Source organism: Blennius ocellaris (genome assembly GCF_963422515.1).
Source record: "Blennius ocellaris genome assembly, chromosome: 24".
Lineage (NCBI taxonomy): Eukaryota > Metazoa > Chordata > Actinopteri > Blenniiformes > Blenniidae > Blennius > Blennius ocellaris.
The window spans coordinates 16,038,653-16,065,462 of NC_137673.1; the positions used below are offsets into that span (position 1 = coordinate 16,038,653).

The following is a 26,810-nucleotide window of genomic DNA, read 5'->3' on the forward strand; positions in this document are numbered from 1 at the left end:
GACGCGTGGCGTCACCGCTGACCTTCAACTCTCACTCTCTCGTTATCTGATCTCCCTCTGAGCCTTGTGCTTGTTGTTTTGTGGCTTCACTTCGACTCCCTCACTCCTCCCTCCTCCCTCACTCCCTCCCTCCTCCCTCCTCCCTCCCTCCTCACTCCTCCCTCCTCCCTCACTCCCTCCCTCCTCCCTCACTCCTCCCTCGCTTCCACTCCCTCCCTCCTCCCTCCTCCCTCCCTCCTCACTCCTCCCTCCCTCTTCCCTCCTCCCTCACTCCTCCCTCCTCCCTCACTCCCTCCTCCCTCACTCCCTCCCTCCTCCCTCCTCCCTCCCTCCTCCTCCCTCGCTTCAACTCCCTCCCTCCTCCCTCCTCCCTCACTCCCTCCCTCCTCCCTCCTCCCTCCCTCCTCACTCCTCCCTCACTCCTCCCTCGCTTCCACTCCCTCCCTCCTCCCTCACTCCTCCCTCGCTTCCACTCCCTCCCTCCTCCCTCACTCCTCCCTCACTCCTCCCTCCCTCACTCCTCCCTCCTCCCTCACTTCAACTCCCTCCCTCCTCCCTCACTCCTCCCTCCTCCCTCCCTCCTCCCTCCTCCTCCCTCCTCTCCTCCCTCGCTTCAACTCCCTCACTCCTCCCTCACTCCTCCCTCGCTTCCACTCCCTCCCTCCTCCCTCCTCCCTCCCTCCTCCTCCCTCGCTTCAACTCCCTCACTCCTCCCTCACTCCTCCCTCGCTTCCACTCCCTCCCTCCTCCCTCACTCCCTCCTCCCTCCTCCCTCCTCCTCCCTCCTCCCTCGCTTCCACTCCCTCGCTTCCACTCCCTCCCTCCTCCCTCCCTCCTCCCTCCCTCACTCCTCCCTCCTCCCTCACTTCACTCACTCCCTCACTCCTCCCTCCTCCCTCCCTCCTCCTCCCTCGCTTCAACTCCCTCACTCCTCCCTCACTCCTCCCTCGCTTCAACTCCCTCCCTCCTCCCTCCCTCCTCCCTCCTCCCTCGCTTCAACTCCCTCCTCACTTCAACTCCCTCACTCCTCCCTCGCTTCAACTCCCTCCCTCCTCCCTCCCTCCTCACTCCTCCCTCGCTTCAACTCCCTCCTCACTTCAACTCCCTCCCTCTTCCCTCACTTCAACTCCCTCCCTCCTCCCTCTTCCCTCGCTTCAACTCCCTCCCTCCTCCCTCCTCCCTCACTCCTCCCTCGCTTCAACTCCCTCCCTCCCTCTTCCCTCCTCCCTCGCTTCAACTCCCTCCCTCCTCCCTCGCTTCAACTCCCTCCCTCCTCCCTCGCTTCAACTCCCTCACTCACTCCTCCCTCCTCCCTCGCTTCAACTCCCTCACTCACTCCTCCCTCCTCCCTCGCTTCCACTCCCTCCCTCCTCCCTCACTCCTCCCTCCTCCCTCCTCACTTCCACTCCCTCCCTCCTCCTCACTCCTCCCTCACTCCTCCCTCCTCCCTCCTCACTTCCACTCCCTCCCTCCTCCCTCACTCCTCCCTCCTCCCTCCTCACTTCCACTCCCTCCCTCCTCCCTCACTTCAACTCCCTCTTCCCTCCTCACTTCCACTCCCTCCCTCTTCCCTCTTCCCTCCTCACTTCAACTCCCTCTTCCCTCCTCACTTCCACTCCCTCCCTCTTCCCTCCTCCCTCCTCACTTCCACTCCCTCCCTCCTCCCTCACTTCCACTCCCTCCCTCTTCCCTCTTCCCTCCTCACTTCCACTTCTACTTTTATACTCTATCCTATGGAAGAAGGAGAAAAAGAGCCAATAACCTGCAATCAAAAAGGGAATGTAGAGATGTTCTGCCCGTTGTAAATCTTCCTCCACCTTCAATAATGTACACTTTTTATCAGAATGTCCCTTGAGACATTTTAGCTTCAAAACAGCTGCAAGGGATTTTTAGCTCACGTATTGGTACGATGTTGATCGTTGTGAGCAATTTCCATTTATTATGACGTCTCAATAACGGTCAGTTTCTTTATTGCTAACACTGCTAACATTCCCGCCCAAAAAGTTCTATTCGTAGATTTGTTCTTTTTTTATACCCAAAATCGCTGTTTATTGGAATTTCACAATAACAATTTTCACAGAAACTGTAACTTTTATTTCTCATTAGTCACGGCCATAATATGTCATTGTGTTAACGTCCAAAAGTGGTATTTGTGGATTTGTTGTGTACTGCTCAAATAAATAAATAAATAAATAAATATAGACATTCGTTTGGAAACAGCAGCCACATTTATGCCCAAAATAGCCGTTTTCACAAATAAAGTGCCTGATACCTTTTTTGAATGGGACAAGGCCAGAATGTGTCTTTGACGTTGTTACCGTCCAAAACGTAACTTTCCTCGGAAATGGCGGCCATTTTTATGCCTAAAATTGCCGTTTGTGGCACTTGAACCCAAAGTTTTGTTCCGTGTGGTGACGATAGAGAGAATGTTGGTGCGGCGAAGTGGTCGTTCCACCAGCATCACGACGTGGACGACAATGTTCAGCATCAAGTCCTTTTAGGTCTCGTACCTAGAACCCATCACACTTCCAGCCAGCTGCTTGGCCGTTGGTCCCGTTTTTGATTGATTTGTTTTTAACCAAGGTTGTTTTGGGTGTTCTAACAACCTGTGGGTGTGGCCAGCGCTCTTTGGTTGTCGGTTCGGCCCCCGGGGGGGGGCGTGCTACCGAGCAACGCCCAGCACAGCCAGCCGGGGCATCAAGTCTTCTCCAAAGACGACACGTCAACCGGCAGCATCACGGAGTTAGATGTAGTTAGAGATGGTAGTTAGATGTAGTTAGAGATGGTAGTTAGATGTAGTTAGAGATGGTAGTTAGATGTAGTTAGAGTCGGTGGTTAGATGTAGTTAGAGTCGGTGGTTAGATGTAGTTAGAGTCGGTGGTTAGATGTAGTTAGAGTCGGTGGTTAGATGTAGTTAGAGATGGTAGTTAGATGTAGTTAGAGATGGTAGTTAGATGTAGTTAGAGTTGGTGGTTAGATGTAGTTAGAGATGGTAGTTAGATGTAGTTAGAGATGGTAGTTAGATGTAGTTAGAGATGGTAGTTAGATGTAGTTAGAGTCGGTGGTTAGATGTAGTTAGAGATGGTGGTTAGATGTAGTTAGAGTCGGTGGTTAGATGTAGTTAGAGTCGGTGGTTAGATGTAGTTAGAGTCGGTGGTTAGATGTAGTTAGAGATGGTAGTTAGATGTAGTTAGAGATGGTAGTTAGATGTAGTTAGAGATGGTAGTTAGATGTAGTTAGAGATGGTAGTTAGATGTAGTTAGAGTCGGTGGTTAGATGTAGTTAGAGATGGTGGTTAGATGTAGTTAGAGATGGTGATTAGATGTAGTTAGAGATGGTAGTTAGATGTAGTTAGAGATGGTAGTTAGATGTAGTTAGAGATGGTAGTTAGATGTAGTTAGAGATGGTGGTTAGATGTAGTTAGAGATGGTGGTTAGATGTAGTTAGAGATGGTAGTTAGATGTAGTTAGAGATGGTGGTTAGATGTAGTTAGAGTCGGTGGTTAGATGTAGTTAGAGATGGTAGTTAGATGTAGTTAGAGTCGGTGGTTAGATGTAGTTAGAGATGGTAGTTAGATGTAGTTAGAGATGGTAGTTAGATGTAGTTAGAGATGGTAGTTAGATGTAGTTAGAGTCGGTGGTTAGATGTAGTTAGAGATGGTAGTTAGATGTAGTTAGAGATGGTAGTTAGATGTAGTTAGAGTCGGTGGTTAGATGTAGTTAGAGATGGTAGTTAGATGTAGTTAGAGATGGTAGTTAGATGTAGTTAGAGATGGTAGTTAGATGTAGTTAGAGTCGGTGGTTAGATGTAGTTAGAGATGGTGGTTAGATGTAGTTAGAGTCGGTGGTTAGATGTAGTTAGAGTCGGTGGTTAGATGTAGTTAGAGTCGGTGGTTAGATGTAGTTAGAGATGGTGGTTAGATGTAGTTAGAGATGGTAGTTAGATGTAGTTAGAGATGGTGGTTAGATGTAGTTAGAGATGGTGGTTAGATGTAGTTAGAGATGGTGGTTAGATGTAGTTAGAGTCGGTGGTTAGATGTAGTTAGAGATGGTAGTTAGATGTAGTTAGAGTCGGTGGTTAGATGTAGTTAGAGATGGTAGTTAGATGTAGTTAGAGATGGTAGTTAGATGTAGTTAGAGATGGTAGTTAGATGTAGTTAGAGATGGTGGTTAGATGTAGTTAGAGATGGTAGTTAGATGTAGTTAGAGTCGGTGGTTAGATGTAGTTAGAGTCGGTGGTTAGATGTAGTTAGAGATGGTAGTTAGATGTAGTTAGAGTCGGTGGTTAAATGTAGTTAGAGTCGGTGGTTAAATGTAGTTAGAGTCGGTAGTTAGATGTAGTTAGAGATGGTAGTTAGATGTAGTTAGAGTCGGTGGTTAGATGTAGTTAGAGATGGTGGTTAGATGTAGTTAGAGATGGTGGTTAGATGTAGTTAGAGATGGTGGTTAGATGTAGTTAGAGTCGGTGGTTAGATGTAGTTAGAGATGGTAGTTAGATGTAGTTAGAGATGGTAGTTAGATGTAGTTAGAGTCGGTAGTTAGATGTAGTTAGAGATGGTAGTTAGATGTAGTTAGAGATGGTAGTTAGATGTAGTTAGAGATGGTGGTTAGATGTAGTTAGAGATGGTAGTTAGATGTAGTTAGAGTTGGTGGTTAGATGTAGTTAGAGATGGTGGTTAGATGTAGTTAGAGTCGGTGGTTAGATGTAGTTAGAGATGGTGGTTAGATGTAGTTAGAGATGGTAGTTAGATGTAGTTAGAGTCGGTGGTTAGATGTAGTTAGAGATGGTGGTTAGATGTAGTTAGAGTCGGTGGTTAGATGTAGTTAGAGATGGTGGTTAGATGTAGTTAGAGATGGTGGTTAGATGTAGTTAGAGATGGTGGTTAGATGTAGTTAGAGATGGTGGTTAGATGTAGTTAGAGATGGTGGTTAGATGTAGTTAGAGATGGTGGTTAGATGTAGTTAGAGATGGTAGTTAGATGTAGTTGGAGTCGGTGGTTAGATGTAGTTAGAGTCGGTGGTTAGATGTAGTTAGAGTCGGTGGTTAGATGTAGTTAGAGTCGGTGGTTAGATGTAGTTAGAGATGGTGGTTAGATGTAGTTAGAGATGGTGGTTAGATGTAGTTAGAGATGGTGGTTAGATGTAGTTAGAGATGGTGGTTAGATGTAGTTAGAGTCGGTGGTTAGATGTAGTTAGAGATGGTGGTTAGATGTAGTTAGAGATGGTGGTTAGATGTAGTTAGAGATGGTGGTTAGATGTAGTTAGAGTCGGTGGTTAGATGTAGTTAGAGATGGTGGTTAGATGTAGTTAGAGATGGTGGTTAGATGTAGTTAGAGATGGTAGTTAGATGTAGTTAGAGATGGTAGTTAGATGTAGTTAGAGATGGTAGTTAGATGTAGTTAGAGTCGGTGGTTAGATGTAGTTAGAGATGGTGGTTAGATGTAGTTAGAGATGGTGGTTAGATGTAGTTAGAGATGGTGGTTAGATGTAGTTAGAGATGGTGGTTAGATGTAGTTAGAGATGGTAGTTAGATGTAGTTAGAGATGGTGGTTAGATGTAGTTAGAGATGGTGGTTAGATGTAGTTAGAGTCGGTGGTTAGATGTAGTTAGAGATGGTGGTTAGATGTAGTTAGAGATGGTGGTTAGATGTAGTTAGAGATGGTGGTTAGATGTAGTTGGAGATGGTGGTTAGATGTAGTTGGAGATGGTGGTTAGATGTAGTTAGAGTCGGTGGTTAGATGTAGTTAGAGATGGTAGTGAGATGTAGTTAGAGTCGGTGGTTAGATGTAGTTAGAGATGGTAGTTAGATGTAGTTAGAGATGGTAGTTAGATGTAGTTAGAGATGGTAGTGAGATGTAGTTAGAGTCGGTGGTTAGATGTAGTTAGAGATGGTGGTTAGATGTAGTTAGAGATGGTGGTTAGATGTAGTTAGAGATGGTGGTTAGATGTAGTTAGAGATGGTGGTTAGATGTAGTTAGAGATGGTAGTTAGATGTAGTTAGAGATGGTAGTGAGATGTAGTTAGAGTCGGTGGTTAGATGTAGTTAGAGATGGTAGTTAGATGTAGTTAGAGATGGTGGTTAGATGTAGTTAGAGATGGTGGTTAGATGTAGTTAGAGATGGTAGTTAGATGTAGTTAGAGATGGTGGTTAGATGTAGTTAGAGATGGTGGTTAGATGTAGTTAGAGATGGTGGTTAGATGTAGTTAGAGATGGTGGTTAGATGTAGTTAGAGTCGGTGGTTAGATGTAGTTAGAGATGGTAGTTAGATGTAGTTAGAGATGGTAGTTAGATGTAGTTAGAGATGGTAGTTAGATGTAGTTAGAGTCGGTGGTTAGATGTAGTTAGTCGGTGGTTAGATGTAGTTAGTCGGTGGTTAGATGTAGTTAGAGATGGTGGTTAGATGTAGTTAGAGATGGTGGTTAGATGTAGTTAGAGATGGTGGTTAGATGTAGTTAGAGATGGTGGTTAGATGTAGTTAGAGATGGTGGTTAGATGTAGTTGGAGTCGGTGGTTAGATGTAGTTGGAGTCGGTGGTTAGATGTAGTTGGAGTCGGTGGTTAGATGTAGTTGGAGTCGGTGGTTAGATGTAGTTAGAGATGGTGGTTAGATGTAGTTAGAGTCGGTGGTTAGATGTAGTTAGAGTCGGTGGTTAGATGTAGTTAGAGTCGGTGGTTAGATGTAGTTAGAGTCGGTGGTTAGATGTAGTTAGAGTCGGTGGTTAGATGTAGTTAGAGATGGTGGTTAGATGTAGTTAGAGATGGTGGTTAGATGTAGTTAGAGATGGTGGTTAGATGTAGTTAGAGATGGTGGTTAGATGTAGTTAGAGTCGGTGGTTAGATGTAGTTAGAGATGGTGGTTAGATGTAGTTAGAGATGGTGGTTAGATGTAGTTAGAGATGGTGGTTAGATGTAGTTAGAGTCGGTGGTTAGATGTAGTTAGAGATGGTGGTTAGATGTAGTTAGAGATGGTGGTTAGATGTAGTTAGAGATGGTAGTTAGATGTAGTTAGAGATGGTAGTTAGATGTAGTTAGAGATGGTAGTTAGATGTAGTTAGAGTCGGTGGTTAGATGTAGTTAGAGATGGTGGTTAGATGTAGTTAGAGATGGTGGTTAGATGTAGTTAGAGATGGTGGTTAGATGTAGTTAGAGATGGTGGTTAGATGTAGTTAGAGATGGTAGTTAGATGTAGTTAGAGATGGTGGTTAGATGTAGTTAGAGATGGTGGTTAGATGTAGTTAGAGTCGGTGGTTAGATGTAGTTAGAGATGGTGGTTAGATGTAGTTAGAGATGGTGGTTAGATGTAGTTAGAGATGGTGGTTAGATGTAGTTGGAGATGGTGGTTAGATGTAGTTGGAGATGGTGGTTAGATGTAGTTAGAGTCGGTGGTTAGATGTAGTTAGAGATGGTAGTGAGATGTAGTTAGAGTCGGTGGTTAGATGTAGTTAGAGATGGTAGTTAGATGTAGTTAGAGATGGTAGTTAGATGTAGTTAGAGATGGTAGTGAGATGTAGTTAGAGTCGGTGGTTAGATGTAGTTAGAGATGGTGGTTAGATGTAGTTAGAGATGGTGGTTAGATGTAGTTAGAGATGGTGGTTAGATGTAGTTAGAGATGGTGGTTAGATGTAGTTAGAGATGGTAGTTAGATGTAGTTAGAGATGGTAGTGAGATGTAGTTAGAGTCGGTGGTTAGATGTAGTTAGAGATGGTAGTTAGATGTAGTTAGAGATGGTGGTTAGATGTAGTTAGAGATGGTGGTTAGATGTAGTTAGAGATGGTAGTTAGATGTAGTTAGAGATGGTGGTTAGATGTAGTTAGAGATGGTGGTTAGATGTAGTTAGAGATGGTGGTTAGATGTAGTTAGAGATGGTGGTTAGATGTAGTTAGAGTCGGTGGTTAGATGTAGTTAGAGATGGTAGTTAGATGTAGTTAGAGATGGTAGTTAGATGTAGTTAGAGATGGTAGTTAGATGTAGTTAGAGTCGGTGGTTAGATGTAGTTAGTCGGTGGTTAGATGTAGTTAGTCGGTGGTTAGATGTAGTTAGAGATGGTGGTTAGATGTAGTTAGAGATGGTGGTTAGATGTAGTTAGAGATGGTGGTTAGATGTAGTTAGAGATGGTGGTTAGATGTAGTTAGAGATGGTGGTTAGATGTAGTTGGAGTCGGTGGTTAGATGTAGTTGGAGTCGGTGGTTAGATGTAGTTGGAGTCGGTGGTTAGATGTAGTTGGAGTCGGTGGTTAGATGTAGTTAGAGATGGTGGTTAGATGTAGTTAGAGTCGGTGGTTAGATGTAGTTAGAGTCGGTGGTTAGATGTAGTTAGAGTCGGTGGTTAGATGTAGTTAGAGTCGGTGGTTAGATGTAGTTAGAGTCGGTGGTTAGATGTAGTTAGAGATGGTGGTTAGATGTAGTTAGAGATGGTGGTTAGATGTAGTTAGAGATGGTGGTTAGATGTAGTTAGAGATGGTAGTTAGAACGCCTTCAGGAGCTCACTCACATTTACAAATATCACAGTCGCAGCCCGCCCAAATACCAAACGCCGCCATCAAGGGCACGTTGTCAACCCCCCCCCACACACACACACACACACACACCGCCTGCATGCTTACACACACATTTGACCGTACATGCACGTGTGTGTGTGGATTGCAAGTGGGATTTTTGCAGCTTTGCAGACGTGCATGCTTCCAACACTGTCGTGTGTGTGTGTGTGTGTGTGTGTGTGTGTGTGTGTGTGTGTGTGTGTGTGTGTGTGTGTGTGTGTGTGTGTGTGTGTGTGTGTGTGTGTGTGTGTGTGTGTGTGTGTGTGTGTGTGTGTGTGTGTGTGTGTGTGTGTGTGTGTGTGTGTGTGTGTGTGTGTGTGTCCCACATACTGAGGGTATGAGGCTGTTCTCAGTGGTAGAACTCCTACATTTCAGCCCGAGGGGATTCATTCCTTCATACTGCAGACACACACACACACACACACACACACACACACACACACACACACACACACACACACACACACACACACACACACACACACACCATCTAATAGACTTCATGGAAGCTCATATATTTCCTCCCCGTCTCTCTTTAGCATGAGCTTTAAAGTGTGCGTGTGCGTGTGTGTGTGTGTGCGTGCGTGCGTGTGTGTGTGTGTGTGTGTGTGTGTGTGTGTGTGTGTGTGTGTGTGTGTGTGTGTGTGTGCGTGCGTGCGTGTGTGTGTGTGTGTGTGTGTGCGTGCGTGCGTGTGTGTGTGTGTGTCTCTCTCTCTACCAGTCACTTCCCATTCTGCTGATGAGCGGCCTTGAGATTGCCCTTCTTCCCACGATGCTTTGCTCCAGGCGCGGCCTACCGGGGGAGGCACAAAAAGAGTTGGCCAACTTGTTTAGGAGTTCCTCGCAGTACACACACACACACACACACACACACACACACACACACACACACACACACACACGTTGAAAGAGGGTGTAATTCCTCTCACCCTCGGCCCCGCCCCCCCCTCAGTGGGTGTTGTTGTTGTTGTCAGCCACAGTTATTGTCACGAACCTCTTTCACTCACAAACGGGGCCATTTTTATTTCACGCCACTATTTAATCCCGACATTAAGGGATATAATAGAATAGAAGCCATCAGTCGTAGAAGTCTGAAGCGTTGACGTTAGAATGATTGAATAATCACGGCTCTCAGCCCGTCTGACTCAACCACAACACTGATTATGAAACGTGCAGGAATGCGGCGTTCTTTCCCAAATCTTTTGAGTTTGAGGCGTTGGACTCGTTGGTTTCCTTTCTCGTCCCTACAGGATCTCGCCGTCGTTTCACAGCCACATTTTCTCTAAAATTGCAGCATAATTTTGCCAATTTCATACTTTTTATGTTGGGAAATCGCAATAAAATGGAATTGAAGGGTGAAAATATGGCTTTTCCTCTTTAACTTCCTTGTGCATGGATTAGCGGTTGGTTGCTAGGGTAATAGCTTTAGCTACTAATTATGTTCCTTGTGTGGAGCTATGCTACAAGAATTTCCCCCAAGTATTACATTTGTTTTTCTGTCATATATTTTTTTAATTCTATCTAGTTGTTATGATTTAGTGGACAATTAGTTTTTCAATACTTGAGGGGCAAAATATAGCCCAATTTCATCTTTTAGTGTCATTAATAACATTCAAATTTTAATTTAAAATATTTTCTTTGACCATACTTGATGAGAATTGTAAAAAAGAAAAAGAAAAACATGTGCGTGAATTTTTAAGTACAATAAAATGCAGAAAATTCTACTTTTGCACTATAATTGTAACCAAAATAAACCATTTATTCATTCAAAATGTCGTATTTTCATAAAAAAAAAAAGACATTTGCAGTAGAAAATTACTACAATCGCAACATAAAACTAACTTTAACTCATTTTAATACAGTTAAATATCTGGGGGGGGGGGGTTTCCTATAACTGTTGCATGCTGGGTGTTTTTACACCCTGATAGCTTTGAGGCTAATTTGTTAGCAGTGAGACGGTGAATTGCCACGGTGATTTCTCAGTCTGGTCTTCTCTGAAGACATGCTTGAAAAAGAGGCCTCATGTCGGACACCCCCCCGGCCTCATGTTGGATGCCCCCGGCGTCATGTTGGACGCCCCCGGCCTCATGTTGGACACCCCCGGCCTCATGACGGACGCCCCCGGCCTCATGTTGGACACCCCCCCGGCCTCATGTCGGACGCCCCCCCGGCCTCATGTCGGACGCCCCCCCGGCCTCATGTCGGACGCCCCCCCGGCCTCATGTCGGACGCCCCCGGCCTCATGTCGGACACCCCCCCGGCCTCATGTTGGATGCCCCCGGCCTCATGTCGGACGCCCCCCCGGCCTCATGTCGGACGCCCCCGGCCTCATGTCGGACACCCCCCCGGCCTCATGTCGGACGCCCCCGGCCTCATGTCGGACGCCCCCCCGGCCTCATGTCGGACGCCCCCCCGGCCTCATGTCGGACGCCCCCGGCCTCATGTCGGACACCCCCCCGGCCTCATGTTGGATGCCCCCGGCCTCATGTTGGACGCCCCCGGCCTCATGTCGGACACCCCCCCGGCCTCATGTTGGATGCCCCCGGCCTCATGTTGGACGCCCCCGGCCTCATGTTGGACACCCCCGGCCTCATGTTGGACGCCCCCGGCCTCATGTTGGACGCCCAAGGCCTCATGTCGGACGCCCCAGGCCTCGGACGCCCCCCCGGCCTCATGTCGGACGCCCCCGGCCTCATGTCGGACGCCCCCGGCCTCATGTCGGACACCCCCCCGGCCTCATGTTGGATGCCCCCGGCCTCATGTTGGACGCCCCCGGCCTCATGTTGGACACCCCAGGCCTCATGTCGGACGCCCCCGGCCTCATGTCGGACGCCCCCGGCCTCATGTCGGACGCCCCCGGCCTCATGTCGGACGCCCCCGGCCTCATGTCGGACGCCCCCCCGGCCTCATGTCGGACGCCCCCGGCCTCATGTCGGACGCCCCCGGCCTCATGTCGGACGCCCCCGGCCTCATGTCGCCCCCGGCCTCATGTCGGACGCCCCCGGCCTCCAACTGCAGGCAGCTGTGTGCAGCAGGTCAGAGGTCAATACAGGGACGTGAGCTGCTGTGAATGTTTACATAACATCAGTGTGTGTGGACCCGGGGAGCCATGCTACACGCTCTCAACAGATCAATCGTGCTTTCTTGTTTTTTGTGGGGGGGGGGGGGGGGGGGTTTTCAACTCGCGTCAGAAAAAGCAGAAAAAGTCTATTAGACTTGTTAATGAAGGATCTTCTGGCCCCGTCGGGCCCCTGATCTCAAACATTTCCGAGGCAGAAGGTCTTTGTGTTCAGCCGATCCGTCTCGTTTTCTGTTCGCTCGCTTCTCGGAGACGGAACAGCGGAACAGCTGAGTTCGTGTTTCACCGCCGCTGCACCGGCTTGGCCTGGCGCCAGCACGCCGTGAGGAATTCCTTGTGACTGAACCTGTGGAGCAGCTGAGACTCTGTGGGGCTGGACCAGCTCCAGAAGGACTGACGGAACCCCCCGGGGGAGGGGGGGCGTCTCCCAGCTGGGCTGATTCACTGATTCAGATCTCCTAGTCCAGGGGTCTGCAAGGCTCTGGAGCCGCCTGTGGCTCTGCAGCCCCTCGCTAGTGGCTCCATGAAGCGTTAAGGATTTGTCATGTAAATAAGTCTTTTGTTTCCCGTCCACTCTGATTTTCAAAACTTCTAAATAAGGGGAAATGGCCGGAGGAGTTTGGATGAAAAGGAAAAAAAAGCAAATGTGGATGCTGCAGTGGCCTGGACACTCACTCGTGAGATCAAAGTGAGATCAAAGCTTTGAATTCCCTACCTGGACTGAGATCAAAACAAAAGTCGAAATATCTCAAAGTTCACAAGATTTGGACTAGTTAGAACAAAGGCACAATCTCCCAAAAACTCCACACGTTTCAGTGTCTGAAAGGTCAAAAGTCGAGGACTGAGGGAGGAATTGGTCAGAATAATAACAATAATAATAATAAAGATTTGAATCTCAAGAGTGTGAATGCCTTTGCATTCACACTAATAAAGGGAAAATGAAAAGTGGAAAATTAATGCTCGTATAGCTAAAAACTTAGGGAACCCGGCGCACATATGATATATAAATATAAATAATGTAAATACAAAGCGCTTAAGAGACTGAAAGTGAAAAAAACCTTAAAGTCACAACAGCTAAAAATGTAAATTCTACATATGACTCTTCATAAACGCAACCTTCCCTTTTCTGATCTGCGGCTCCAGACCAATGTTATTTGGTGAAAAGGGCTATTTTGACCCCCGGCCTAATGCCACTGGAGGCATCAGGTGGGGCGGCAAACATAAACTGGGTCTCCAATAAGACCACAACAACAATTAAGTGAAGAAATGAATGTTTTCTGGGATATTTTGCTTCATCAAATAGGGTTCATGTTGAAATCAGTCATTTTCAGTCCTAATTGTTTGCTTACTTTGTGGAAAATCTAGATAATTACATTACGTATAACCTTAAAGAAAGTTTAACTTTAACTATCTTACTCTCAAAATCACATTGTGCTCCAATGTGTTAAATGTTGAGCTTCACTATAACAATTAGAAGGAAAAAGCCAGAATACTCTTTGTAGTGGTGAGGACATGCCCCCCCCCTCCCCCCCCCCCCAAAACAAAACCTCACATGTCAAAATTAGCCCGTTCTTGTGCAAATTTGAGTCAATATATGAAAAGCCTTCAAGTTATAGAGGCGGACATCTTGCATTGACGATAAACGCTTTTCACGTTTGCATTTGTTGTGTGATTGAGAGGAAGAGTCCTGGCTCACGCTAACGCTAACGCTAACGCTAACGCCCCGGGCTGCTGCTGCTCTGACAGTCTTCACCATCTGCTGGCTTGGTTTTTGGCTTCGGCAGTGTAGCTGAAGGAAGCTAATATTGTCGGGGTTGGTGGTGCGATTCCCCCCGTCTCGCCTCTGAAGCAAGGCTGCCAATCCTCCGTTGCTCCAGATATTTGTTTATAATGAGGAGGCTGCATGTCGCAATCTAATTGGGCTATATTCTGTGCGCGAGGGTAATCTGTATAAAAGAGTTGTCAACTTTATTTCATAGGGGATTATCTGTGTGACTCCCCCCCCCCCCCACGCCCCCCCCCCACGCCCCGAGGAAGCCGTTTAAGATGCCTCCTGCAGCAGTTCTGTAAAATCTCTCCTTTAGTTTCAAAATAAAGCGTCTAAATGAAGGCGGCTGTGCGTCGCCGCCGGCTGCGTGAAGCTGCAGTCTGTGGTTTCATGATGTTTAGCATCCGTACGCTTTGGCTGTCTGTCGCTCTTGCGGGGAAAGAAAAAAGAAAAAGCAGAGAAGAAGAAGAGAACCCCTTCAATGTTTCACTCCCTGCTGTTTTTCTGTGTTAAAGCAAATGTTGGCATGGTTTTCACACTTCCTCATGTATTATTCCAGCCGGATTCATTATTCAGCCTTTTCATATAGCGTCTCATTTTGAGCGTCACGTGAACGGCCTGAATGTTTCACCCCGGAGGAAAAAAAACAACAAAAACCCCCCAAAAATGCCAGAGAGTTGCAACCCTGCTCGTCCTCGGTGGGAGTCAAAGTCCCAGCTGTATGGTCCGACGCCGCGCCACTTGTTGTTCTAGCTGGAGTCCGCACGGCGTCGGACGTACATCTGCTGGGCCGCACTTCCCCTCCGTCCCCGAGGCCGCCAGGTGTGTGACAGGAAGTGGGAACGGCTGGACTGGCTGATTCATGTCTGCTGTTTCTGTACACACACACACACACACACACACACACACACACACACACACACACACACACGAGCTTCAGGGCGACGTTCCCGTCTTACGTCAGCCGCCTCCTGTTGTCTGATACGAACAGGCAACAGAAAAAATCATTAATCATTTGAATAATTCCTGTTTGTGATAAATGGTCAAATGACCTCTAAATGCAATGAATCTTGATGCGTTGGGATTCCTCCCCCAATGAGAGTAATCTGTACTTGGTAAGGATATCGGAGGAACGGCAGTATGTCACAATTAGGTAACTAAAAGTAAAGACGTGAACACAGCGCCTGATGAAAGCGGTTTGTTGTTATTGACACTGACCTATTTTCCTTGCCTCCCCGAGCCTCGCTCTAATGGAGCTTTTCTTCTCTTTTAAAGCTTGTTTTACACCTTTTTTCCTCCTCAGTGCAGGAGATCAGCACTGTTCCACTGGTTTATTGCATATAGGTTCTAAACCTGGTGTGATCATTGCACAGCTGAAACTGACTTCATGCAGCTTTCTTTTCTTTTCTACCTCAAACGGGAACATGTCCACCAAGAATGTCTTGATTGCAGATTTTCTCTTTGACCTTATTCCAAGTGAGGCTTAATGTGTCAGGCAGCCAAAAAAAAAAGCAGTTTAATGGAATACTGAGCTTTTTATGCATTATCATTTGTGTTGCGTTCCCTATTCGGCCAAACCACCAAGCAAATTGTAAAAACTTCAAAGGAAATGTGATGATTTGTTTTTAAGGGGTCATATTATCCCGCCTTTCAACTCCACTTGGTCTCTTTGGGCTAAAAACATTGTTTTCATAGTTTATTGCTCCAAATCCAGCTTCTCCTTGATTTTCCTCCACTTGAATATTGGCTCTTATGAACTGCATTCACAATCTGTGGCGTCAAAGGGGAGGAGCCTACCTTGATTGTGATTGGCTCAACCCCCGATGACACTGTATAGGGTCTGATTTCTGATTGGCTGGTTGGACCAACACACTTTTTAAAAACAAACAAGCCAGGGAGAGAGAGGACACACTGTCTTCACTTCTGAGGCGTCGTTCCAGGTGTGGAGACGTTTATCACTGCTGGAAAACCTTCAGAAAGTGAATTTAGCATAAAATGAGCCCTTTAACACATTTCTTCAAAGTAGACGACACAACACAACACTGAGACATCGCTGATTCTGCAATGAAATATGGCCACCTCGTTGCCATCAAACTGGCCTTACAGCCATGACGTCGGTGTGTAAAAACACCCATAATGCAACTGTTTTTGTTTTTTTCATTTCTCTGTATTTGACATCAGAAGTCTGGTGCCACGAGGGGCGTTACCTCAAAATCAGCATGGCGTCACCGTGCCTTCTTCTAATTCATTTCTTAATAGACACTCAGTCTGTCGCTGCCGCCGGAGCGTCCAGCGGGGGGGGGGCAGCGGGGGGGGGGCAGCGGGGGGGCAGGGGGGGGCAGGGGGGGCAGCGGGGGGGCCCTGGCCACAAATCAAACCCTTCAACCCTCAGCTATTTCACCCACTCCAGATAAACTAGACTCCCATGTGGCCGCCTGATGGAGGTTCTACTTCCTCTCAGCGTCGTGTTGTGGACTCACTGGTCTGTACCCAGGACCATAGAGACCTGGACCCAGGACCATAGAGACCTGGACCCAGGACCATAGAGACCTGGACCCAGGAGCTCCTGGACCTGGTGGTGCCGCTCCACTAAATAAAGCCCAGGGTTGCAGACGGAGAGCCGCTAGAGGCGAGCTGGCAGAGGGTCTCTCGCATTCTCATTGATCAAACTGTGTGTGTGTGTGTGTGTGTGTGTGTGTGTGTGTGTGTGTGTGTGTGTGTGTGTGTGTGTGTGTGTGTGTGTGTGTGTGTGTGTGTGTGTGTGTGTGTGTGTGTGTGTGTGTGTGTGTGTGTGTGTGTGTGTGTGTGTGTGTGTGTGTGTGTGTGTGTGTGTGTGTGTGTGTGTGTGTGTGTGTGTGTGTGTGTGTGTGTTCACAGCAGATGGTGAGAGTGCATGAGTCAGCGTGTGTGTGTGTGACGTCCAACTGACATCACGCAAACCACCTCCTCGGCCAAACACACATGCGTGTCCTTGTATTTTTAGCATTTTTTTTGGGGGGGGGGGCGGGGGGGGGCCTTGTGTGTCGGTTGGCTGGCAGCATGTGCCTTGGATTACTTGCTAATGCTCTGTGAGTGTGTGTGTGTGAGAGTGAGTGTGTGTGTGTGAGTGAGTGTGTGTGTGTGTGTGTGTTTAGGATATGAGGTTGTTCAGCAGGTGGGAATCTGTGTTTCCTGCTCATTGGCGTGTTAAAGGTGCAATCTGGATGTCTGACTGAGGACCCCCCCCCCCCCCCCCCCCCCCCACCTACACACTGATACACATCTCGCCTCACAACGTGGACGGCGTCACCGCGGGTCTTGTCTGCAGGCCGCCTGGCTTGGTGGCGTCCTCCTACTTGAGGAACCACTGGGCGTTGGTCTGGCCGTGTCGGCAGTGACCCCCCCGCTGGGAGGCAGGGATTGTTCAGTCGTCCAGACGCAGAGGACGAGTTTCATCCTTCTTCATCACTGGGATCATTTAATGTTTGACTCTTTCTGCAAAGAGACAAAGGAACATATATAAGGAACACTAACATCTGTACTGTGTGGATTTCCACGCTGGAGGCTTCAGCCTTTCTTCCTCGCAGGAGGATTTCTCCAGTGTTCATTATTGGACCAGTGCGTTGGGACTCCAGGTCCGGCAGGCACCTGCTGGTTCCACACTGCTGGGTCAAGTTCAGGTCAGGGACTGTGCCGTACAATTCTGGACAAAGCTTTGTTGTAGGGCTCCGATTGATCGGCACATTTGCAGATGACTGTGTCCTATTAAAAAAAAAAAAAAAAAAAGAATAATAACAAATGTGCTTTATTGGGTACGGGATCTGTCATGTCGTCCATGAAGGAGCCAAATGTTTTCAGTAAATCTTTACTTTGCCTGCCATGACAGGATTTTCTCACATCGAGGTAATCTCGGGGATTCACCCTGTTTTTTCACCTTTAATGATTTAAAGGTGATTTTCAGTCGCCAAACAGTTTAGCCTGTTTCCATTTGAGCCAAATGAAGATCTTTCTCTCTGTCGTTCCAGAACCAAGCTTCGCCTTGAACCTCGAGGCCAGCGTCCACCCCCAGATGACCTCTGACCCCACTGAGCTGGTCTGCCACGTGACCAACGTCACCCAGATGTCACCTGGCGGCCGGCTGGGCGTCGACTGGGAGCACACGCCACTTCCTGGTACGTGGACCCGGAAACAAACCAGGACAAGTGCAGTGAGGCGAGACTTAACCCCAATCCCAATCCCCGCCAGGTACCGGGGCCGGCGCTCAAACTCCACATCCCATTGCGTCGCTGGACGGCGGCGGTAACTTGCTGTCCGGCTCCATGTACGCCGACCGGCTGAAGAGCGGCGCCCTGTCCCTGAGCAGAGTCCACCCCAACACCTTCAGACTGCGGATCCTCCGCACGCAGGTGGCAGCGCCTCCCGGTCCTCGGCTTCCAACCGGTGCAGGTGGACGTAGCGGCAGGCTAAAGTAACCGCTTCCATTCCCCGCCGCAGGACGTGGACATGGGCCAGTACGCCTGCACGGTGTCCGCCTGGAGCGTGAGCAGCCACGGGGGCGCGGTGAAGACCGCCGAGGTGAAGAGCTCGCCGCTGGTCGTGCGATGGGACGCCAAACGTAAGAATGCTTCATTCTCAAACGTTAGACATGAAAACACTGGGTGGATGTGGACGTCGTCCTCTCGTAGAACCCGCGGCACAGTTTCATGAATGAGCTCTAATGTGCTTCTCAGACTTCACAGGAAACCCAACAAGGCCCTACTTGTTGGGCTCGCTCTCTTCCAGCTGAACTCTGTAACCTCAATCTAGCTAATTGAGCCATGATGTCACCACAGCGCCAGTGTCCGTCTGGATTCAATCAGACAAGCTTCACGGTTTAATCGCTGATCACTTCCTGTCGGGGGTTCCCCCTCCCCCACCCTCCTTCCCCAAACCCCCTTGATTGATGCCTTTTCCAGGTCCGTCTCTGAACGTGGCGGCCAAGCGGATCCGCGAGGCCTCGGTGGGCGGGGCCACCTTCGAGATGAGCTGCGCGGTGAGTGCGGACAACCTCGGCGAGGCAGGGTACTCCGTTCTCGTCCAATCACAGGAGAGCCTGGAGGGCAACGTGAGGACCATCATGACCCTGAGTCCGGATAACGTGCTGCAGCACGGCGGAGCCACCGACCCCAACAGGAGGTACCCACCCGATAACCCCCCCCCCCCCTCCCTCCCTCCCCCCAACGCCCTTCGTTTGACGTGTCCGTCTTTCTTGCCGCCTCAGAGACAATCTGGTGTTGACCAAATCCGGCCCAGCGGAGTTCCGCTTCCGCCTGGCCGGCGTCCAGCTGTCCGACCGAGGCTACTACTGGTGTGACATCACGGCGTGGACCAAGCAGCAGCCGGGCCAGACCTGGACCAAGGCCACCAGCTCCGAGTCCAATAAAGTCCGGATCAACTTCCAGGAGAACGGTGAGTCCCGTAACAACGCTGGGAGGGAACGTCTACTATTAGACGTACGGAGCTGCTCTGCTGTGGAGGATGAAGCTCCGCCCACACGCTCTTACTGACGGGCAACAGGAAGCTCCCCGATAACCTGCAGCTCGCACCTTCAGCCCTCCGACGCCCACCCAGACACTGGCCTATCTAACTGTCTTTGATGGGGCTGTGGAGGGGGGGGGGGGTCCTGAAGTGGACCGGGGGGAGGAGGAGAGCAGAAGGGTGAGATGAAGAGTGGAAAAGTGGGCAAAAACAGGAAGGAGAGGAGAAAGAGGGCGGCAATTATAGTGCAGATAAAAGAAATGTGGAGAAATGAGGAAGTAAAGATGAGGGGGGGGGGGGGGGGGTTTGTGTGAAAAGGTCGGGGGTCAAGTGTCGCTTTCTTTAGTCGTTGCTTTGCAAAGATAAATGCTGTGAATAGGGAGCCACAATTAGACAAACAGGAAGTGCCGGGACACAATGATCCCACAACACACACACACACACACACACACACACACACACACACACACACACACACACACACACACACTCGTGGCTAGAATCCTCAGGTTTCTTCGATCCCTCCATACGTGGAGCAGAACTTCAGGTTGGGACGTCTTCAGTAGTGGCGTTCTGCACGATGCAGCGTTTCAAATCCTCTGAGGCCTGGAGGAGGAACGCTGAAGGATGGAGGGACGCTGAAGGATGGAGGGACGCTGAAGGATGGAGGAACGCTGAAGGATGGAGGAATGCTGAAGTATGGAGGAATGCTGAAGTATGGAGGAATGCTGAAGGATGGAGGGACGCTGAAGGATGGAGGAACGCTGAAGGATGGAGGGACGCTGAAGGATGGAGGGACGCTGAAGGATGGAGGAACGCTGAAGGATGGAGGAATGCTGAAGGATGGAGGGACGCTGAAGGATGGAGGGACGCTGAAGGATGGAGGGACGCTGAAGGATGGAGGAACGCTGAAGGATGGAGGGACGCTGAAGGATGGAGGGACGCTGAAGGATGGAGGAACGCTGAAGGATGGAGGAATGCTGAAGTATGGAGGAATGCTGAAGTATGGAGGAATGCTGAAGGATGGAGGGACGCTGAAGGATGGAGGAACGCTGAAGGATGGAGGGACGCTGAAGGATGGAGGGACGCTGAAGGATGGAGGAACGCTGAAGGATGGAGGAATGCTGAAGGATGGAGGGACGCTGAAGGATGGAGGGACGCTGAAGGATGGAGGGACGCTGAAGGATGGAGGAACGCTGAAGGATGGAGGAATGCTGAAGGATGGAGGGACGCTGGAGGATGGAGGGACGCTGAAGGATGGAGGGACGCTGGAGGATGGAGGGACGCTGAAGGAGGGAGGAATGCTGAAGGATGGAGGGACGCTGAAGGATGGAGGAACGCTGAAGGATGGAGGAACGCTGAAGGATGGAGGGACGCTGGAGGATGGAGGAATGCTGAAGGATGGAGGAACGCTGAAGGATGGAGGGACGCTGAAGGATGGAGGGACGCTGAAGGATGGAGGGACGCTGGAGGATGGAGGAATGCTGAAGGATGGAGGAACGCTGAAGGATGGAGGGACGCTGAAGGATGGAGGAACGCTGAAGGATGGAGGAATGCTGAAGGATGGAGGAATGCTGAAGGATGGAGGGACGCTGGAGGATGGAGGGACGCTGAAGGATGGAGGGACGCTGGAGGATGGAGGGACGCTGAAGGAGGGAGGAATGCTGAAGGATGGAGGGACGCTGAAGGATGGAGGAACGCTGAAGGATGGAGGGACGCTGGAGGATGGAGGAACGCTGAAGGATGGAGGAACGCTGAAGGATGGAGGAACGCTGAAGGATGGAGGGACGCTGAAGGATGGAGGGACGCTGAAGGATGGAGGGACGCTGGAGGATGGAGGAATGCTGAAGGATGGAGGAACGCTGAAGGGTGGAGGGACGCTGAAGGATGGAGGAACGCTGAAGGATGGAGGAATGCTGAAGGATGGAGGAACGCTGAAGGATGGAGGGACGCTGGAGGATGGAGGGACGCTGGAGGATGGAGGAATGCTGAAGGATGGAGGAATGCTGAAGGATGGAGGAATGCTGAAGGATGGAGGGACGCTGAAGGATGGAGGGACGCTGGAGGATGGAGGGACGCTGGAGGATGGAGGGACGCTGGAGGATGGAGGGACGCTGAAGGATGGAGGGACGCTGGAGGATGGAGGGACGCTGGAGGATGGAGGGACGCTGAAGGATGGAGGGACGCTGGAGGATGGAGGGACGCTGAAGGATGGAGGAGCGCTGGAGGATGGAGGAGCGCTGGAGGATGGAGGGACGCTGGAGGATGGAGGGACGCTGAAGGATGGAGGGACGCTGGAGGATGGAGGGACGCTGGAGGATGGAGGGACGCTGAAGGATGGAGGAGCGCTGAAGGATGGAGGAGCGCTGAAGGATGGAGGAGCGCTGAAGGATGGAGGAGCGCTGGAGGATGGAGGAGCGCTGGAGGATGGAGGGACGCTGGAGGATGGAGGGACGCTGGAGGATGGAGGGACGCTGGAGGATGGAGGGACGCTGGAGGATGGAGGAGCGCTGAAGGATGGAGGAGCGCTGAAGGATGGAGGAGCGCTGAAGGATGGAGGAGCGCTGAAGGATGGAGGGACGCTGGAGGATGGAGGGACGCTGGAGGATGGAGGAGCGCTGAAGGAGGGACGCTGAAGGATGGAGGAGCGCTGAAGGATGGAGGGACGCTGAAGGATGGAGGGACGCTGAAGGATGGAGGAGCGCTGAAGGATGGAGGGACGCTGAAGGATGGAGGGACGCTGGAGGATGGAGGAGCGCTGAAGGATGGAGGGACGCTGAAGGATGGAGGGACGCTGAAGGATGGAGGGACGCTGAAGGATGGAGGAACGCTGAAGGATGGAGGAGCGCTGAAGTATGGAGGAATGCTGAAGTATGGAGGAATGCTGAAGGATGGAGGGACGCTGAAGGATGGAGGGACGCTGAAGGATGGAGGAACGCTGAAGGATGGAGGAATGCTGAAGGATGGAGGGACGCTGAAGGATGGAGGGACGCTGAAGGATGGAGGGACGCTGAAGGATGGAGGAACGCTGAAGGATGGAGGAATGCTGAAGGATGGAGGGACGCTGGAGGATGGAGGGACGCTGAAGGATGGAGGGACGCTGGAGGATGGAGGGACGCTGAAGGAGGGAGGAATGCTGAAGGATGGAGGGACGCTGAAGGATGGAGGAACGCTGAAGGATGGAGGAACGCTGAAGGATGGAGGGACGCTGGAGGATGGAGGAATGCTGAAGGATGGAGGAACGCTGAAGGATGGAGGGACGCTGAAGGATGGAGGGACGCTGAAGGATGGAGGGACGCTGGAGGATGGAGGAATGCTGAAGGATGGAGGGACGCTGAAGGATGGAGGGACGCTGAAGGATGGAGGAACGCTGAAGGATGGAGGAATGCTGAAGGATGGAGGAATGCTGAAGGATGGAGGAATGCTGAAGGATGGAGGGACGCTGGAGGATGGAGGGACGCTGAAGGATGGAGGGACGCTGGAGGATGGAGGGACGCTGAAGGAGGGAGGAATGCTGAAGGATGGAGGGACGCTGAAGGATGGAGGAACGCTGAAGGATGGAGGGACGCTGGAGGATGGAGGAACGCTGAAGGATGGAGGAACGCTGAAGGATGGAGGGACGCTGAAGGATGGAGGGACGCTGAAGGATGGAGGGACGCTGGAGGATGGAGGAACGCTGAAGGATGGAGGAACGCTGAAGGGTGGAGGGACGCTGAAGGATGGAGGAACGCTGAAGGATGGAGGAATGCTGAAGGATGGAGGAACGCTGAAGGATGGAGGGACGCTGGAGGATGGAGGGACGCTGGAGGATGGAGGAATGCTGAAGGATGGAGGAATGCTGAAGGATGGAGGAATGCTGAAGGATGGAGGGACGCTGAAGGATGGAGGGACGCTGGAGGATGGAGGGACGCTGGAGGATGGAGGGACGCTGGAGGATGGAGGGACGCTGAAGGATGGAGGGACGCTGGAGGATGGAGGGACGCTGGAGGATGGAGGGACGCTGAAGGATGGAGGGACGCTGGAGGATGGAGGGACGCTGAAGGATGGAGGAGCGCTGGAGGATGGAGGAGCGCTGGAGGATGGAGGGACGCTGGAGGATGGAGGGACGCTGAAGGATGGAGGGACGCTGGAGGATGGAGGGACGCTGGAGGATGGAGGGACGCTGGAGGATGGAGGGACGCTGAAGGATGGAGGAGCGCTGAAGGATGGAGGAGCGCTGAAGGATGGAGGAGCGCTGAAGGATGGAGGAGCGCTGGAGGATGGAGGAGCGCTGGAGGATGGAGGGACGCTGGAGGATGGAGGGACGCTGGAGGATGGAGGGACGCTGGAGGATGGAGGGACGCTGGAGGATGGAGGAGCGCTGAAGGATGGAGGAGCGCTGAAGGATGGAGGAGCGCTGAAGGATGGAGGAGCGCTGAAGGATGGAGGGACGCTGGAGGATGGAGGGACGCTGGAGGATGGAGGAGCGCTGAAGGAGGGACGCTGAAGGATGGAGGAGCGCTGAAGGATGGAGGGACGCTGAAGGATGGAGGGACGCTGAAGGATGGAGGAGCGCTGAAGGATGGAGGGACGCTGAAGGATGGAGGGACGCTGGAGGATGGAGGAGCGCTGAAGGATGGAGGGACGCTGAAGGATGGAGGGACGCTGAAGGATGGAGGGACGCTGGAGGATGGAGGGACGCTGGAGGATGGAGGGACGCTGAAGGATGGAGGGACGCTGGAGGATGGAGGGACGCTGGAGGATGGAGGGGCGCTGAAGGAGGGACGCTGGAGGATGGAGGGACGCTGGAGGATGGAGGGACGCTGGAGGATGGAGGAGCGCTGGAGGATGGAGGAACGCTGGAGGATGGAGGGACGCTGGAGGATGGAGGGACGCTGAAGGATGGAGGGACGCTGGAGGATGGAGGAACGCTGGAGGATGGAGGAGCGCTGGAGGATGGAGGAACGCTGGAGGATGGAGGAACGCTGGAGGATGGAGGGACGCTGAAGGATGGAGGGACGCTGAAGGATGGAGGGACGCTGGAGGATGGAGGAGCGCTGGAGGATGGAGGAGCGCTGGAGGATGGAGGAGCGCTGGAGGATGGAGGGACGCTGGAGGATGGAGGGACGCTGGAGGATGGAGGGACGCTGGAGGATGGAGGAACGCTGGAGGATGGAGGAATGCTGGAGGATGGAGGGACGCTGGAGGATGGAGGAGCGCTGGAGGATGGAGGGACGCTGGAGGATGGAGGGACGCTGGAGGATGGAGGGACGCTGGAGGATGGAGGGACGCTGAAGGATGGAGGGACGCTGAAGGATGGAGGGACTCTGGAGGATGGAGGAACGCTGGAGGATGGAGGGACGCTGAAGGATGGAGGGACGCTGAAGGATGGAGGGACGCTGGAGGATGGAGGGACGCTGGAGGATGGAGGGACGCTGGAGGATGGAGGGACGCTGGAGGATGGAGGGACGCTGGAGGATGGAGGAGCGCTGAAGGAGGGACGCTGAAGGATGGAGGGACGCTGGAGGATGGAGGGACGCTGGAGGATGGAGGAGCGCTGGAGGATGGAGGAACGCTGGAGGATGGAGGGACGCTGGAGGATGGAGGGACGCTGAAGGATGGAGGGACGCTGGAGGATGGAGGAACGCTGGAGGATGGAGGAGCGCTGGAGGATGGAGGAACGCTGGAGGATGGAGGAACGCTGGAGGATGGAGGGACGCTGAAGGATGGAGGGACGCTGGAGGATGGAGGGACGCTGGAGGATGGAGGAGCGCTGGAGGATGGAGGAGCGCTGGAGGATGGAGGAACGCTGGAGGATGGAGGGACGCTGAAGGATGGAGGGACGCTGGAGGATGGAGGGACGCTGGAGGATGGAGGGACGCTGAAGGATGGAGGGACGCTGGAGGATGGAGGGACGCTGAAGGATGGAGGACGCTGGAGGATGGAGGGACGCTGGAGGATGGAGGAGCGCTGGAGGATGGAGGAACGCTGGAGGATGGAGGGAGCGCTGGAGGATGGAGGGACGCTGGAGGATGGAGGGACGCTGAAGGATGGAGGGACGCTGGAGGATGGAGGGACGCTGGAGGATGGAGGAGCGCTGGAGGATGGAGGAACGCTGGAGGATGGAGGAGCGCTGGAGGATGGAGGGACGCTGGAGGATGGAGGGACGCTGGAGGATGGAGGGACGCTGGAGGATGGAGGAACGCTGGAGGATGGAGGAACGCTGGAGGATGGAGGGACGCTGGAGGATGGAGGAGCGCTGGAGGATGGAGGAACGCTGGAGGATGGAGGACGCTGGAGGATGGAGGGACGCTGGAGGATGGAGGGACGCTGGAGGATGGAGGAAGGATGGAGGATGGAGGGACGCTGAAGGATGGAGGGACGCTGAAGGATGGAGGGACGCTGAAGGATGGAGGAAGGATGGAGGGACTCTGGAGGATGGAGGAACGCTGGAGGATGGAGGGACGCTGAAGGATGGAGGAAGGATGGAGGGACTCTGGAGGATGGAGGAACGCTGGAGGATGGAGGGACGCTGAAGGATGGAGGAACGCTGAAGGATGGAGACGCTGGAGGATGGATGGATGCTGGAGGATGGAGGGACGCTGGAGGATGAGGACGCTGGAGGATGGAGGGACGCAGGAGGATGAGGAACGCTGAAGGATGGAGGAAGGATGGAGGGAGTGAAAGAAGAAAGACGGCAGCTTAGCGCCAAGTAGAAGATAAACTGAAGGCCCTCTCGGGGGAGGAGGAGGTGGGGGGGGGGGGAGGGGGGGGCAAGGAGCCCTTGAGCATTGGCAGGAGCCCTTGAGCATTACTTCTCTTTCTCTCCGCGTGGCTCAACGTTCCATTTTTTTTCCCTCCCCCGTCCTCCCTCGCCCTCTCTCTCTCTCTCTCTCTCGCTCTCGCTCTCGCTCTCGCTCTCGCTCTCGCTCTCTTTCTCTCTCTTTCTCTCGCTCTCTCTCGCTCTCGCTCTCGCTCTCTCTCTTTCTCTCGCTCTCTCTCTCTCTCTCTCTCTCTCTCTCTCTCTCGCTCTCTCTCCGCTCTCTCTCTCTCTCTCCTCTCTCTTCTCTCTCTCTCCTTCTCTCCTTTCTCTCTTTCTCCTCTTCTCTCTTCTTTCTCTTTCTCTTTCTCTTTTCTCTTCTCTTTCTCTCTCTCGCTCTTTCTCTCTCTCGCTCTCTCTCGCTCTCTCTCGCTCTCTCTCGCTCTCTCTCTCTCTCTCTCGCTCTCGCTCTCGCTCTCTCTCTCTCTCTCTCTCTCTCTCTCTTCAAAGTGAAGCCCTTTGGCCAATCAGCCAGTTGCACCGCCGCCTCTCTTTTCTTTCTCCACTCTTGTGTGTGTGTGTGTGTGTGTGGAATCTTTCAAGTGTTCAAGCCAAGTTGAACATTTTCAGCTGACCCCACGTAGAGCACCCCCCCCCCCCCCCTAGAAGCCGGTCTCCTCGCCTTGGGGTAGGGAAGCAGGTTTTCCAGCGCGCCCACCAACTGGCAGGTCTCCCAGCGTTCCAGCTGCACGTTGAATGTTTCAGACGTGTTGCGGCGTCGCCGCCGCACCGCGGATCTTCAACGCGTGGAAATCCACAAAGTCTCACCGCCACATTTCCCCGCTCAATAATTCAGCTTTATGTGACTGTACGGCCAGATTGGAACCGTCCGTGGTCACTGTAAACACTGCGTCTTCAGGCTGTGGTTCACACTTCCTCTATACCCATTGTGCCATGACCTCCTTTTCCTTGTTGGATCAAATAAGCTGTGCTTTCACATTAAGAGACTTTTTATTTTCTCACCAAAATCAGTGGGGTGGATATTAAAACTAGTCACCAAAAGAAAGTGTGTGGCGGATGTGACACAGTTTGATCATTAAACGTGGCGGTAATGCTTCCTCATCGCTCCCGCTTGGAAGCTAATGAGCCTCTGTTTTTATTTATTTATTTATTTTTTGTTGACATTTTTATTT

At 51.6% G+C, this 26,810-nt stretch overlaps 1 protein-coding gene across 1 annotated transcript in view; it reads left to right on the top strand.

Annotated features, from left to right (window-relative positions):
- Positions 1-26,810, top strand: part of LOC308147545 (prostaglandin F2 receptor negative regulator-like) — a gene marked incomplete at its 3' end in the record, with an annotated part of 82,632 nt that overhangs the window by 35,990 nt on the left and 19,832 nt on the right. The window contains exons 6-10 of the mRNA XM_080519757.1: positions 17,387-17,533; positions 17,607-17,767; positions 17,856-17,976; positions 18,317-18,536; positions 18,622-18,809. Coding sequence (XP_080375883.1) covers positions 17,387-17,533; positions 17,607-17,767; positions 17,856-17,976; positions 18,317-18,536; positions 18,622-18,809 — 837 coding nt within the window. The remainder of the gene's footprint in view (positions 1-17,386; positions 17,534-17,606; positions 17,768-17,855; positions 17,977-18,316; positions 18,537-18,621; positions 18,810-26,810) is intronic.